This window comes from Tetrahymena thermophila (assembly GCF_000189635.1).
Source record: "Tetrahymena thermophila SB210 genomic scaffold scf_8253984, whole genome shotgun sequence".
NCBI lineage: Eukaryota > Ciliophora > Oligohymenophorea > Hymenostomatida > Tetrahymenidae > Tetrahymena > Tetrahymena thermophila.
Window position 1 is genome coordinate 1 of NW_002475999.1, and position 14,529 is coordinate 14,529.

Sequence of the window (14,529 nt, forward strand, 5' to 3'; positions counted from 1 at the left end):
ACCCCAACCCCAACCCCAACCCCAACCCCAACCCCAACCCCAACCCCAACCCCAACCCCAACCCCAACCCCAACCCCAATTTTTTATAAAAAATAATTGATTAAATTATTAATCCAATTTTTTAGAAAAAATGATTGATTAAATTATTAATTCAATTTACAAAAATAAGAATAATAAATTTTATTATTATTTATCTTAAGTTATAAAATATTTAAATAATAATTATAAAAATAAGTTCTAAATTTCTAATTTAAGAATAATTTAATTCAATTATTTTTAATGATTATTAGAAATTCTTTTAGAATTTTGAATTCTCAAAAAATAAAATTAGTGAAATTCTTTAAATTTTGTATAAAATTAATTTACTTTTTTTATATTTAACTTTTTATTTTAAAAAACAAATTAAATTAGTTTTCTTTCTTCAGTTAATTATTATTTTAATTTTGAATTTTTAAAAAATAAGTATTAAATAAATAAAAAAATCTAAGTAAAAAGAACATAAAAATGTACTAACTTAATGATGTTTGTATTTAAGATGAAAAGTAAAAGATTTCATAGAAAATTAATATACTTAAAATGTTAAAAACTTTTTTTAATCAATCAACTAGCTAGACTATTTAAAAGATTCTGTCATAATAAATTTGTTTTTTTTATTTATATATTATATTTTAATTTTAAAAAAATCTATATTATTAAAAATTTTATGTTTTCATTTCATTGATTACAAGATTATTTATCTTTTTATCTTTTTATTTTTATGTTTTTATCTATTTTTTGTTTTTTATTATTTATTTATTTAATTAATTAATTATTTATTTATTTATTTATTTATTTTTTATTTTAATTTTTTAGTTTTTTATTTATTTATTTTTTATTTTTTATTAATGGCATCTAGGTATGGTCTCTCTATTATATTTTTAAAAAATTATTTCATATATTGAAAAGAAAATCAACAAGTCTCAACTCATCATCATCTACATCATTTAAAATGAGATTGATTTATTTGTGGGAAAAGATATTTATTTTGAAAATACTTAGGTTCATTTGTAATATAGTTTATTGAAGCCATGAAAATAATAAAAGATATCAATCTGATATTTTATGTCTAATAAAGATGATTTTATTTTTATTTAAGTCAGGGATTCATCTTTATAGTACAAAGAGCTAAATAACATGATTAAAAACTAACGTTGTAAAACGTGCTCTTTCTTTAATGTTGTTTGTTAAAAACTGTTTTATATCAGATGTGGTATTTCTTTTATATTCTCTAAAAATTTTTTTTTTATTATTTTTTTAATTAATAAATAATTATAAAAGTTTGAATCTATTTTGTAGGATTTAAATTAAAAGATCACTAAAGAAGATAATTAAAAAATTATTTGAGTTTTTGAATTCAATAAAAAAGGGAAATTAATTTTGAAATATTTCAAAAAAATTAAGTAACACATAAAAGACAATTGAAAGATATTAAATAATTAATAAATAAATAATATTTGTTTATTTTCATGTAAATGATAAAAGACGCAATGTTTTTAGGAATCTTCTCATATTATTCTAAAAATCAGAAACATATACATCATTCATTTTGTCTACTATATCAGAAGAATTCTTAAAAATATTTTAGTGTTATTCTATAATCAACGAAACCATAGCATGGGAAGTAGAATTATTTAAAAAGTTTGAAGCATTTATAGTTTCTATTGATTTAGATTAATCTTTAATAAAAGCACACTTATTACACCATATTGCGGTTTTTACCCATTCTAATTCATCATCTAAAGGACTAGGCTTATAGGAATAGTCCATATTTTATCTAATTTCTAGAAGGATTTTATCTTCACCTTACATTTTATTATCTTAATTGTTACGCACTGCAAAAGCCTTTATAATCATCATTAATTCTAGCAATGCTTTATTCTCAACATCAATTTCTTTTTAAGGAACATCACATAAAAATGCATGTTAAGACTCAGGGATTAGATTAACTCCAATTTTATGTAATTCATAAAGTAAAGCTGCATATGTCATCGGCTTATTAACAATATGACTAAATATACTACCTAAAGAATTGTTTTCGTCTACTAAAGTTACATCATCAGCTCCTATTTCAAACTTTAATTTTAATCTTTTTGCTATTTAAAAATTGATGTTAATATTTAATAACCTATAAAATTCATTACTTTGCAAGTCAAGAATGGCAAGATCTTCTTAAACACACCTTAACATAAATGATTAATATGGATAATCTAAACAAACGTCCTATTATTTAAAATGAATTTCAATATGAGTATTTATTTATTAATATATTTTTAATACCTAAACACATGCTAAAGGAGCTAGGGTTTTTGTTGTAAAAGTAATAATTCTTAAATCGGGATCATATTTAGTGACTTCTATACCATCCGTAGTCCATCCTTATTCTTACTAATAAAAATTTTCGTTCATTAGTGTAAAATGATTAAAATATTTACACTGTAATAAGCTACTTGAGGACTAAAATTTTGTCCTAAATAATATTTTTTTGGTAATTCTATATATCCTTTCAAAGCTGGGAAATTAGCTATAGACCCACCAACCTCAGGAGGATATTTTAATGGTTTATCTATTTGTTCTTCTGTTCCAAAATCAACTTTGATTGCATATTTCTTTCTTCTCTTAATTAGAGGTACCATGTTAAATGACTCTATATTAAAAACCCCTCCCTGTTTTTTATTGTATATTTAAAAACTATTTAATTTAAAATCTCTATTAAAGATGAGAGTTTACTGTAATAAGATATTTTTATATTGAATGAAGAGGTGATAAATAGTCTTATCTTGTCCATATGCATCTCATATAAATAGAAAGAGTATTAATATTTCTTGGCATTTCTATGCCAACATTAGGTCTTTTAAACTCAACTAATTTCATACGATATCCGCACTTTTCGATTGGCGACCACCAAAAGGCCATTTAAAAATCATCACTTTCAAAAGTTTTAAATATTTCATACTTATATCTTTCTTCTGGTTTTAATGTTATTGCTCCACAAATACTTCTTAAATTGTCTGGAGTAATAGGTAATTTATCTTGTTGAATCACTATAAAGTTATGAAAATAATTTAAAAATCATTTCCAATAACAAAATATATAATTTACACTATTCATTTTTATCATCAAAAAATACTTCTTGATTCTTAATGACTAAAGCTGATATTTGCTGAATCTTTTTTAAAGTAATTTTTCTGATTTTAGTTATAAATTTATCAAAAAAAGAAATTTTCTCATATTTATTATCTGCTTAGTTGATGTAATAGTGCTAAAATAAGTTATCTACAACAGTTTCAGAATAGTCACTCTTCTTTAAGTAGAATTCAATTTTATCAAGTTCGTTTATTTCATTTTACTCATCATATCTATACAAATACTCTGTTTAGCTTTTTTCAGATTCTGGGTATGGATGATCAATGCATTCTAAATATCTTTACCATTCTTCCCAAATTTTCTTTTTCTTTTCTTCATAATAAACCCTTGCTTGGAATCTCAAAGCAAATTCTTCTTCTGCTTATGACTGTTTAAATATTCAAATTAAAAACATATCAAAAAAACATATTAGCTACAAAAATCAAATCTACTTCTAAAACTAATCTCTCTTTTTCCTCTTTTGTAAGTTTTTCTTCTTACAATCTGCGGAATCTTTCTAATTCGAATCCTATTTTTTTTTTATAATTTTTTAATCATTTAAAAAATCTTGACTTTGCTAACAATTACTTCTTCTTTCTTCTTCCATATATTTTTTTCTTTCCTCTTCATCTAGTAATCTTTCTAAATTTATAATATATTATATTATGCAATTTCAAAGAATGCTTATATATAATAAAATATTTTACTTTTTTCAAGTAGCTCCTCTTTTTTTTTCTTTTTTGATTGCTTTTTTTCCTTGTCTTTTTTGTCATTTCTAGTTAAAGAGGTTCCTTTTTTAACTAAAATACTAGATCCTGCTGGTTTCATTTAAACTGAGTTTTATCTGACATCCTAAGAAAGACTTGCTTTCTTTAAGCTTACTGCTAACTATGGTCTAGATGGTAAATCTCTTCCTTTCTATTCCTTAGATTAACCTCTTTCCTCCTTTTTTTTCTATTTGTAAAAATTGGTTTAGGATATATCTTGATTAAGACAATAATTATAAGTAAATTTTGTATTTATTTCTAACTATTTACTGGTTTCTATACAACCATACTTTGGAACTCCATCTTGATTTTACTTATTAAAATTTATATAGTTGTTTGCTTAATATTTTTTGATTGATTTTAAATAATTAAATTTTTTAAACAAATTTTTGAAAAAATTAACTTTCTTTTTAATTTTTGATAAAAGGCAGTAAAAATATTAAATAATAAATAGTCTTATTTTTGATAAAATATAATCATATAGAAAAAAGATTCTATCTAGATTCTTTAAAAAATTAAAACCATTAATTAAATTTATATAAATATCTATTAATATCCAGAAAATAAATTAAAATGGTAAGTATTATATTTTTTATTTCAAATAAATAACTTTTAAATTTATAAAAGAGAAAGTTAATTTTCAGAATTTAATATAACTTTATTTATTTTTCATCTTTTTATTTAATAAAAGTAATTTAAAATTGATAGAATAGTTGATGTGTAATATATATTAAATTATTGAAATTGATGAATTCGATTATTTAATTAATATTCTACAATAAGAAGATGTATATGATATATTTTTAGTTGAAGAATAAATAAAAATAGAGAAAATTGAAATTAAAATTATCATATTTTTGGTTTGGAATATAAATTTTTTACTATTTATAACAGAAAATATAGAGAGTTTAATTTAATTTTATTGATTTATAATATTTTAATTTTATAAAAGTAGGTTAATAATTAATTAATTAATTGATTTATTTATTTATTATATAAATTAAATTATTGAAATTGATAAATTTGATTGTTTAATTTGTATTCTTTAGTAAGAAAAGGAGTTTGATTTTTTTTTAGTTAAAGAGTAAATGGTATTTTTGAAATATTTTTTATTAGTAGATTTGATTTCAAATTATTATTCAGTAAATGTATCTCATCCATGTTTGCCACACAAAGTGCATAAAATTGTATAAAAAATAAAGAGAGCTTAATGTGACTATTTCTAGGATAATAAATCTTACAATCTGAAAAATCGAGTAAAAAAAATAAGTTATAAAACCTAGGCATAGTAAGAATAAGCAACCAGTTAGTATGGTCAAATGGAAATTTCTTTTCTTTTAACTGCTTAGATAACCACTCTTATCATATCCATATCTGATAAGCTGTAAGTTTATTTCATATTTAATTTTAAACACCTCCATAAAGAATTAAGCAAAGAGGTAAAATAGTAATATTAAGATGTTATGTAGAAAAGCAGACAGGACAAATTTCATTATTTAAATTATTAAATTAATGATATATGTGTGTAAGCCAGTAAAATAAATAAGAATCAATCCTGTAAAAAAAAAAATGATGTTTTCAAGCACTATGTAAAATATGCATTTATACATTGAATGAGATGTGTACTGCTAACAGCAATACCAGCAAAATTCAAAATTACACTTTCGGCATATCATATGATAGCATCCACCATATTTAGTTATAGGTATTGCACAACGAGGACATCTTTTAGCCATTATTTTTTTATGTACTTCAGAAAATAATTCATTCTTCTAGAAAATGATATTTTTTAACATTTAAAATAGAGATTTTGATTTATTTGGCAAAGAGGCGTCAGACCATTCAGTATTGCATAAATCGCATTGTAATGTATTTGATTTGCATTATTTAACATTTAAAGGAAGCAAGCCATAATATTTGCATTTTGGATTAGGGCAGTTTCTTGCTTAAGGATCATTCTAAAGGTGCTTTATTAACAACTTATCATCTAATAAATGAATCTAGGGAATTTGAAATTATTATGAAAAAAGTGTATGCTCTCTATACTATTCTACTAAGAAATCATTTTAACATCCATGGTTAGGGCATTTAATCTTTTTATTAATCTAGAAATCTATATTTTCTATTTGAACTAACAGATATTGCAGGCAACAATTACCACAAATTAGGCATTTACACGGCATTGTATATTATTTAAAGTCTATTTATTCTAAACAAATCTTGCATGTATAATGCTTTCCAATATTTGCACTTTTATTTTACTCATTTATTTCCAAGGTTTATGTTTTTTACTATTACTACTACTACTACATTGCGTAGTCTTGATAATTCCTATTTACTATTTAATTTCAATTTACTTAAATTCTTTTAATTTTCGTTTAGATAAGAATTTAATTATTCAATATTATAACTAAAAAATTTTAGATCGTTTGTTTGATTGATTTTTCGATAAAACAATTGAAAATTTAATTTTTATTATTAGTGATAAAATATTCTAGATCAATTGTTTTTCATATTTTAACAAGAGACACATTAATATATAAATATTTTAACACCAAATACTTTTCAATCAACAATATGTCATTAAAAATGTTTGATAATTTAAAATTTTTAGTTTAGTTATTATTAATAAAATCTAAATTTAGCATAAAACATATTTAATTTCTTACTTATAAATGTAGTGTGTTTCTTTTATTTATAATTTTAATTTAGTTTAAATTAAAATTCTTTTTATATCTTTAGATATTTTGTATGTGTTATTGTATAAAATATATCCTTTTAATGGCTTTTAAATGCCAAAATTATTTTTAAAATGTTAAATTTTGATTTAAATTAAAGCTTTTCTTAAAATTTCAATTTTAAATTATTATAAATTAAAAGTCAAATTTAAAAAATAAAAAAAATTTGTATATATTAAAGATCGTGATTTGCTTGACAGAAAATAAAATAGAATTAATTAAAAAGTATAAATGGTATGTGTGATTGCTAAGGTAGATACATAAAAGCGAGTAAAGGCTAATTAAATTTTATTCCACTACTTAATAAATTTAAAAAACTAGCTAAATAAAATCAATTGAAATAATCTTTTTTAAAAGGTAAAAGTTTGTCATTCATTTTGCAGTGCATGATAAATAATTCATAGAGTCTGAGAACACAGTGTTGAAGGTTATCGAGTGTATTGGGTTGAATTTCATTATCGTTGTAATTGAACTCGTTTTAGATGTAACTAAATATATCTTATTTGTTGAATTCCTTGAATTCTTTGCAGAATTTCATAAATGATTTTGTTAACTCTTAAGGGGTTTCTTTAAATTGAGATATGGTCTCTTCATGAATGCACTTAACAATAAATTTAACAAATACTATTTACTCAATAGGAGTAAAGTAATTTGATGACACTAATAGTTTCATAAAATACTTAGAATCATAATACAAATAGTAATCCCAGGGTTCAACAGTTATTTTCAAATCGTTTTTCAATTATATCTCTTTAGATTACTATTAAAGATCAATAAGCACTTAGTGCAATTCTTTTGCAACTTCTAAGTAGAGATTATTTTACCATTTAGGTTTTGAGAACAGCTTCTTACCTTTTAATTATATTTTAGGGCGTGTTTAACGGTATAAAGGATCATTTAATGTGAAGTCGACAATCACATCAGCGTAACTTTCAGCTTCTTAGTATAGCTTTTATGTTTCTTTTTAGTACTTTTCAGCAGCACGGTTGCTATCAAAAATGCAAATACTAGAAATACTTCCATTTCTGTCTCCGTAATAACCACTCATACTAAATAGCTCCTTCAAAACACTCTTGAATCCTGAAGGCATATCAATTTATCCAAATATAAGATTTTCTGAATACAAATGATCATAGATATTATCATATATAATAATAACATCTTTACTCTATTCCTATTATATTTTGCGAGCTAAATGTAAAGCAGTAAAAGGACTTAAATATTTTTCAGCCATGCCTGCTGTTTCTTCATTTTGAGGACTAACTATGATAAAATTGTTTTTGCTATGTTCATTTGATTGAAGTTCACTTAAAACTTTCTCTGCAGTAGAGAAGTGTTATGTTACAAAAATACCTACAGTATTTGGATTTAATGCACAGTTTTACTTAATCATTTCGCTTGCCAAGTGAGATTTTCCTGTGTTAAGATCTCCATTAAGAATAACAAAGTTTCCTTAACAAATTGGCTAAGTCATGTCTACTGAAATATTCCCTGTATATAGCTAGCGCTTTGAAGTTAATCTTTTCTAGTGAAGGATGAGGTGTTCCTTGTAATCTAGTAAGGTAAATTCAACATCAAAATCATTATGGTTTTCAGATTATTTATTGGCTACTTCTCCTTCTTAGATTGGTTGTGGTGAAAATTCCTTAATAACTTCACCACGATAGTTAATTACTTTGCCACAAATTTATTTTCCATTTAATTAAAGCTTAAGACCATTTGGGTTTTCAAGCTTAATGGATTGATCTAAATAGTTTTAATTATGATCAATCCTATTTAAGCATAAAGCGCTTGATATTTTCTCATTTAAACTCAAAACTAGAGCTTACTTTTATGCATCATTTTCCAATTAGATCAAAGATTTTAATTTCAATCTACTCTTTTCAAAATTAGTAAAGTAAATTATGTCATTTTTAGATTTAACTATCTATCCTGTTTGTGCATTATCTTTAATCTCATAAATTTTGTTGTTTAATGCGTATAATGAAGAATCTTCTTCCTATGTGCTACCAGTTGGCTTTTATGCGCAAAATCTATATTAAATCTAATTGCTTAGACTTAAAATGTTTGCATATCTCTTTGCAAACAATCTCTATCTTTGCGCAACTCCTTTAGTTAAATTTTTGATACTTTGTAATAATAAAAGGTTATTCATTTGTTTATACTTTGCTACTTAACTTATATTTATGCTATACTATTAATTTTTAAGTCAAACTAGTCTGAATGTATCTATCTATGTATGTATATTTTTTAATTCTTAAACTCTAAAAATTATCAAAAGATATACAATTAATTATCTATTTAAATTTATCTAAAGAAATATAATTTTTAACAATTTATCTAATTTTTTTGAACATAAGATTAATAATTTAGGATATTTTTTAGAACTTTCCAAAAATATTAATTAATATAATTTAAACAAAAACAATAATTGATTTCTTATTTCCATACAATTTTTATTTTTTATATAAAAACAAACTTTATTTGTAAATATTAATTCACATTTTCATTAAATATTTTTAGAGTAACGTTTTTATACAATTTAAATTATTTATTCTTTTAAAATAATTTTTTATTTAATTAAATTTGATATTAAGCAAATTTTCAATTATTTTAATTACATATCTTAATTTATTATGGAAAAAATACAAAAATTTTTTCCAATTATAAAGTGTTTTGTAAAATTTTAATCATTTTTTTCTGTTTTAATAAAAAATAAAAACAATTACATTTAAATTAAATATTTTAATTTTAATAAAATACTGTAATTATTCTAATTTAAGCCCTTTAGAAGAAAATACAAATAGGGGTATATATTATGACAAAAAGTTGAGAATTTTGACTTCCCCTGTAAATCGGAGTGTGAATGATATAGGGGAATAAGGTAATATTAATTTAAAAAAACCATTAAAATATTTTTAGACAATTTACAAATAGCTGATAACCAAAATTTTAGGATTATAACATCATTTTAATTTATGACTTAATAAATTAGGTTTTTTAATTGTTTAAATTTTAATTTGCAATAAAAAATTTTTAATTAATAATAATAAAAAGAAGAATATTCAATTCTGAGATTTGATTTTATTCCATATTTTTTTCAAATAACTTTGTTATTTTTCTTGCTTATTTTTGCATTCATAACAAAACTAAAAGCCATTTTTATCAGAAAGTAAAATTTTTATTTTACAACTATAGCATATATCCACATTTTTTGGATTCATTAATTATATTTTTTCTTAGAAATGAGTAACAATAAATGCTATAATTAATAAAACTATATATATTGAAATTTTAGAACAAACATCAGAAATAAGGAATTAGGAAAATTCAGAAAAAATTGAAAAAGTAAAATGACATGTCTTCTAAAAAACATTAGGACATTTTTGGACTTGATTCTTAAGCACTTAATTCTAATCTTTTAATAATATATTAGGGCGTGTTTAAAGGTTATAGGGATCATTCAATCCAAAATCTATAATAACATTAGCATATCTTTCAGCTTCTTAGTATAGATTTTATATTTCTTTTTAGTGCTTTTCAGAAGCACGGTTGCTATCAAAAATACAAATACTAGAAATACTTCCATTTCTGTCTCCATAATAACCACTCATACTAAATAGCTCCTTCAAAACAATATTGAATCCTGAAGGCATATCAATCTATCTAAAAATAAGACTTTCTTATTAAAAATGATCATAGATATTATCATATATAATAATAACATCTTTACTCCTTTCCTATTAAATTTTGAGTGCTAAATGTAAAGCAGTAAAAGGACATAAATATTTTTCAGCCATACCAGCTGCTTCATCATTTTGAGGGCTAACTATGATAAAATTATTTCTGCTATGTTCATTTGATTGAAGTTCACTTAACACTTTTTCTGCAGTAGAAAAGTGTTATGTTACAAAAATACCAACAGTATTTGGATTTAATGTACAGTTTTACTTAATCATTTTGCTTGCCAAGTTAGATTTTCCTGTATTAAAATCCCCATTAAGAATAACAAAACTTCCTTAATAAATTGGCTAAGTCATATCTACTGAAGTATTTCCTGTATAAAATTAGTGCTTTGAAGTTAATCTTTTTTAGTGAAGTATAAGGTGATCCTTGTAATCTAGTAAGTTAAATTCAACATCATAATCATTACGATTTTCAGAATAATTATTGGCTACTTCTCCTTCTTAGCTTGGTTATGGTGAAAATTCCTTAATAACTTCACCACGATAGTTAATTACTTTGCCACAAATTTATTTTCCATTTAATTGAAGCTTAAGACCATTTGGGTTTACTAGCTTAATTGATTGATCTAAATAGTTTTAATTATGATCAATCTTGTTTAAGCATAAAGCGCTTGATATTTTTTCATTTAAACTCAAAACTAGAGCTTACTTTTATGCATCTTTTTCTAATTAGATCAAAGATTTTAATTTTAATTTGCTCTTCTCAAAATTAGTAAAGTAAATTATGTCATTTTTAAATTTAACTATCTATCCAACTTGTGTATTATTTTCAATATCATAAATGTTATTGTTTAATGCCTATAATGAAGAATCTTCTTCCTATGTACTCCTAATTGGCTTTTATGAGCAAAATATATATTAAATCTAATTGCTTAGACTTAAGATATTTGCTTATCTATTTGTAAATAATCTCTATCTCAGTGCAACTTGTTTAGTTAAGTTTTTGATACTTTGTAATAATTAAAGTTTATTCATTAGTTTATGTTTTCTTACTTAATTTATATTTACACTATACTAATTATTTTTAAGTTAATCTAATATAAATTTTAGTTTTTATTTAATTCTTAAACTCTAAAAATTGAAATCAGAGTTTAGCCAAAAAAAAGTGTGCGCAAAATGACCAAAAAATGGTTTAGCACACCCAAAACTAAATTACCCTAAAGATTATCAAAATATAAACAATTGATAATCTGCTTTTTTGAACATATGAATAATAATTTAGGAAACTATTAGAATTTTCCAAAATTATTATCAAAATTACTGATTGCTTTCTTATTTCTATATAATTTTTATTTTTCTATAAAGACAAACTTTATTTGTGAATATTGTTAATTCATATTTTTATTATATTTTTTAGAGTAATTAGAATTTTTCAACATCAATTAATATTCACTTAATGAATTAAGTTTTTTAACTATTTAAAATAATTTAATCAATAAAATTTATAATCAATAATTTTAAAAATAAGGATATTTCAGAGATTTTTTTGATATTATTCCATATTATTTTCAAATAACTTTGTTATTTTTCTTATTATTTTTACATTTTAAATAAAGCTAACGTCTTTTAGTCGAAAGTAACATTCATATTTTATACTTATAGTTTATAAACACATTTTTTTATTTAATTGTATTTTTTCTTAGATAGAAGTAACAATAAAAGTTATAACTAATAAAACTATTATAAATGAAACCTTAGAAAAAATATATTGAAGAAAATAAAAAATAAAGAATGTCCAACCACAAATCTCATAATTAATTAGGACCTTATAGGAACTAATAACTAAAATCTAAAAAATTTTTATATTTTAAATATAATCTAAAAATTTAAAATCAGGATATCATTGACTAACTCTATGATCATTTCTTTTTATTTAACAATTATTATCTTCAAATTTATATTTATGTTTTTTTTCGATGAAGTAAAATAATTTAATGAGGATTAATAAAATTTTATTTGTAATAAGTATGAATTGGTTGCTGAGATAATAAATAAATTAGACATATAAATAATTTATTTTTAATAAATATTTATAATTTATTTTTTTATCAAATTATCTTAACAATTATCGCTCACTCATTATATTCACTAAAAAATTCATAAAGCTCACTGTTATTTGTCAGAAGGCCATGGTCCTTAATAATGAATGCCCTCAAGATTAAAAATTAATTTAATTGCTTCTTCTATATCTTAAACAACATACTTTGCTGGGTCTTCGGGATCATTCACCACACCATTAAAAACACCAGTTCTTACTAAAATACTATTCCACCCAATAGAATTTGCTCCCTTGATATCAGATTTTGGATTATCTCCTATCATATAATAGTTTGTGGCTTCTAAATCATCTTGTAAAAAGTGTCTAGAATGTTTTTGAGCAAACTCAAATTAAAGATATTAGGGTTTGCCATAAAATTGAATATTCATCTCGCCTTTATATAAAGTTTTATATGTGCTTTTTAGACATTCAATGAATGGTTCATTTAGTAGTCTAGGGAGTGGAAAAGAATCTTTGTAATATAAATCATTCATAGAACTAATAACAGGGATATGTTTTTTAGGAGGGATTAAGGGTATACCATTTGCAAAAGTACCATCCTCAGTAGATAGAAAATCCATAATTATTTATATTACATCTTCCCATCTATTAGGATATTATATAATAAAAATACCATGTACTTATAGATATTTATCAAAGTAAGAATCATCTTAAATCTAATAATTTATTATTAATAATTATTAAATAAAATATTCGTTATTTTAAATAAAAGATTTTTAAATATTTTTAACAATTTTTTTTTTTTTATTCATTAAAGATAATAAAAGTGATAGATAAATAGAAAATAAAATATTATTTTAGAAATTTAATAATAAACTTTAATTAAAATCTAATTTGTTTTTATTATTTTTAGAAAGACGTGTTAGAGATTCTTTATGAACGAATAGAAGATATATTTTATTTGCTTTTAATTAAGTTTTTATTGGATTTATTAGTTGTTTTTAAATAGCAAAATGAGTTATTTAATAATTGAATTACATTAAGTCTTTCTTTGAGCTCAGAGACAAGCTTTTTCCTGTCAACAGGAGCTTTGGATGTGTTAGGTACCATTTCAGGAAATAAGTCTAAATATTCATCTGCAGTTATATATTTCAGATTATTATCTTTAGCCACTTTATCGCAATCTTAACCAACAAATAGTAGAAGCTTATCTTTGAATGCTTCAGTCTACCATAAATCCTTAAGAGGTGTATGATTTAAAATTTAATCTTTTTCAGTAAATTTAATAAACGAATCTTTCTCTTCATCGAAATCCATTGCCTTATTCACGATTAAGGCATGTTCTTTTTCACTAATACTTCCTCTATTTGTCAATAAGTAGAAAGGGATCTAAGAATTAACATTAGGGTACTTATTAGGATCAATCTCACAAAGTCTTTTACGAATAATCCTAATCATATCTGCAGCTTTTGGTAGTGCATACATATTTTATTTTAGTACACCATCAACATCAGATACAATAACAGGCACTTTAATTTTCTGGTTTTGCATTGTTTTAGAAAACTATTTTATTACTTAAAAATTTAGCATGTTTGTTTGTTGTTTGTATTATTTTTCTTTTCAAGAAATATTTGAGTGAATTTAAATTTTAATTGATCAAAATAATTAATTTTTATTGAATGAATCCAAATGTAAGTGAAAACATTTGCAAAAGCTGCCATTTATTTTTTTTTATCAAACTATAATTTACATAATAAAGAAGATTTATTTAGTTCAAAAGAGTTCTTATAGAAACTTTATTAGAAATTTTCGTTTTTCTAAATTTAATAATATTTTTTTTTAAATAATTATGAACATTCACAAAATTAAATATAATGATCTTTAGTTCTATTTAAATTAAATCAATCTAGAAAATATTGGTAAAAGTATATCAATTAGATTCTTAATTAGCAATAGTTTTAAAACAATTAAATTATATACAAAAAATCGAGCCTAAAAAGATTAAATATTCACAAAAATCAAATATTTTAATTGGTTTTAAATTTAATATCGTTTTAATCAAACTTAATTTATTAATTTTTAATTATTTTTAAAAAATTATATCAATAATTATTCAA

At 22.4% G+C, this 14,529-nt stretch overlaps 5 protein-coding genes across 5 annotated transcripts; all 5 read right to left on the reverse strand. All coding sequences in view use genetic code 6, as the record gives it.

The window, feature by feature from the left end:
* Window positions 1–1,503: 1,503 nt before the first annotated feature.
* Window positions 1,504–4,232, reverse strand: TTHERM_00865440 (hypothetical protein; the record flags this gene model as incomplete). The annotated part of the gene is made up of 10 exons (XM_001026784.3): window positions 1,504–2,132; window positions 2,181–2,259; window positions 2,317–2,424; window positions 2,472–2,702; window positions 2,767–3,080; window positions 3,139–3,550; window positions 3,615–3,691; window positions 3,751–3,804; window positions 3,870–4,116; window positions 4,200–4,232. 10 exons carry the CDS (start codon window positions 4,230–4,232, stop codon window positions 1,504–1,506), a joined length of 2,184 nt encoding a protein of 727 aa, XP_001026784.2.
* Window positions 4,233–5,068: 836 nt separating this feature from the next.
* TTHERM_00865430 (Ibr domain protein) lies at window positions 5,069–6,241 on the reverse strand (the record flags this gene model as incomplete). The annotated part of the gene is made up of 1 exon (XM_001026783.2): window positions 5,069–6,241. One exon carries the CDS (start codon window positions 6,239–6,241, stop codon window positions 5,069–5,071), a length of 1,173 nt encoding a protein of 390 aa, XP_001026783.2.
* A 757-nt stretch (window positions 6,242–6,998) lies between these two features.
* Window positions 6,999–8,822, reverse strand: TTHERM_00865420 (ATP synthase alpha subunit, nucleotide-binding domain protein; the record flags this gene model as incomplete). The annotated part of the gene is made up of 1 exon (XM_001026782.1): window positions 6,999–8,822. One exon carries the CDS (start codon window positions 8,820–8,822, stop codon window positions 6,999–7,001), a length of 1,824 nt encoding a protein of 607 aa, XP_001026782.1.
* A 910-nt stretch (window positions 8,823–9,732) lies between these two features.
* On the reverse strand, window positions 9,733–11,388 carry TTHERM_00865410 (ATP synthase alpha subunit, nucleotide-binding domain protein; the record flags this gene model as incomplete). The annotated part of the gene is made up of 2 exons (XM_001026781.2): window positions 9,733–9,929; window positions 10,026–11,388. The coding sequence occupies 2 exons, from the start codon at window positions 11,386–11,388 to the stop codon at window positions 9,733–9,735; spliced, it is 1,560 nt and encodes a 519-aa protein (XP_001026781.2).
* Window positions 11,389–12,351: 963 nt separating this feature from the next.
* TTHERM_00865400 (HAD-family sub IIA hydrolase, TIGR01456, CECR5 containing protein) lies at window positions 12,352–14,253 on the reverse strand. The gene is made up of 3 exons (XM_001026780.3): window positions 14,163–14,253; window positions 13,451–13,986; window positions 12,352–13,128 (listed from the first exon to the last, which is right to left on the reverse strand). Exons 2-3 carry the CDS (start codon window positions 13,961–13,963, stop codon window positions 12,520–12,522), a joined length of 1,122 nt encoding a protein of 373 aa, XP_001026780.3. The 5' UTR covers window positions 13,964–13,986; window positions 14,163–14,253; the 3' UTR covers window positions 12,352–12,519.
* Window positions 14,254–14,529: the final 276 nt, after the last annotated feature.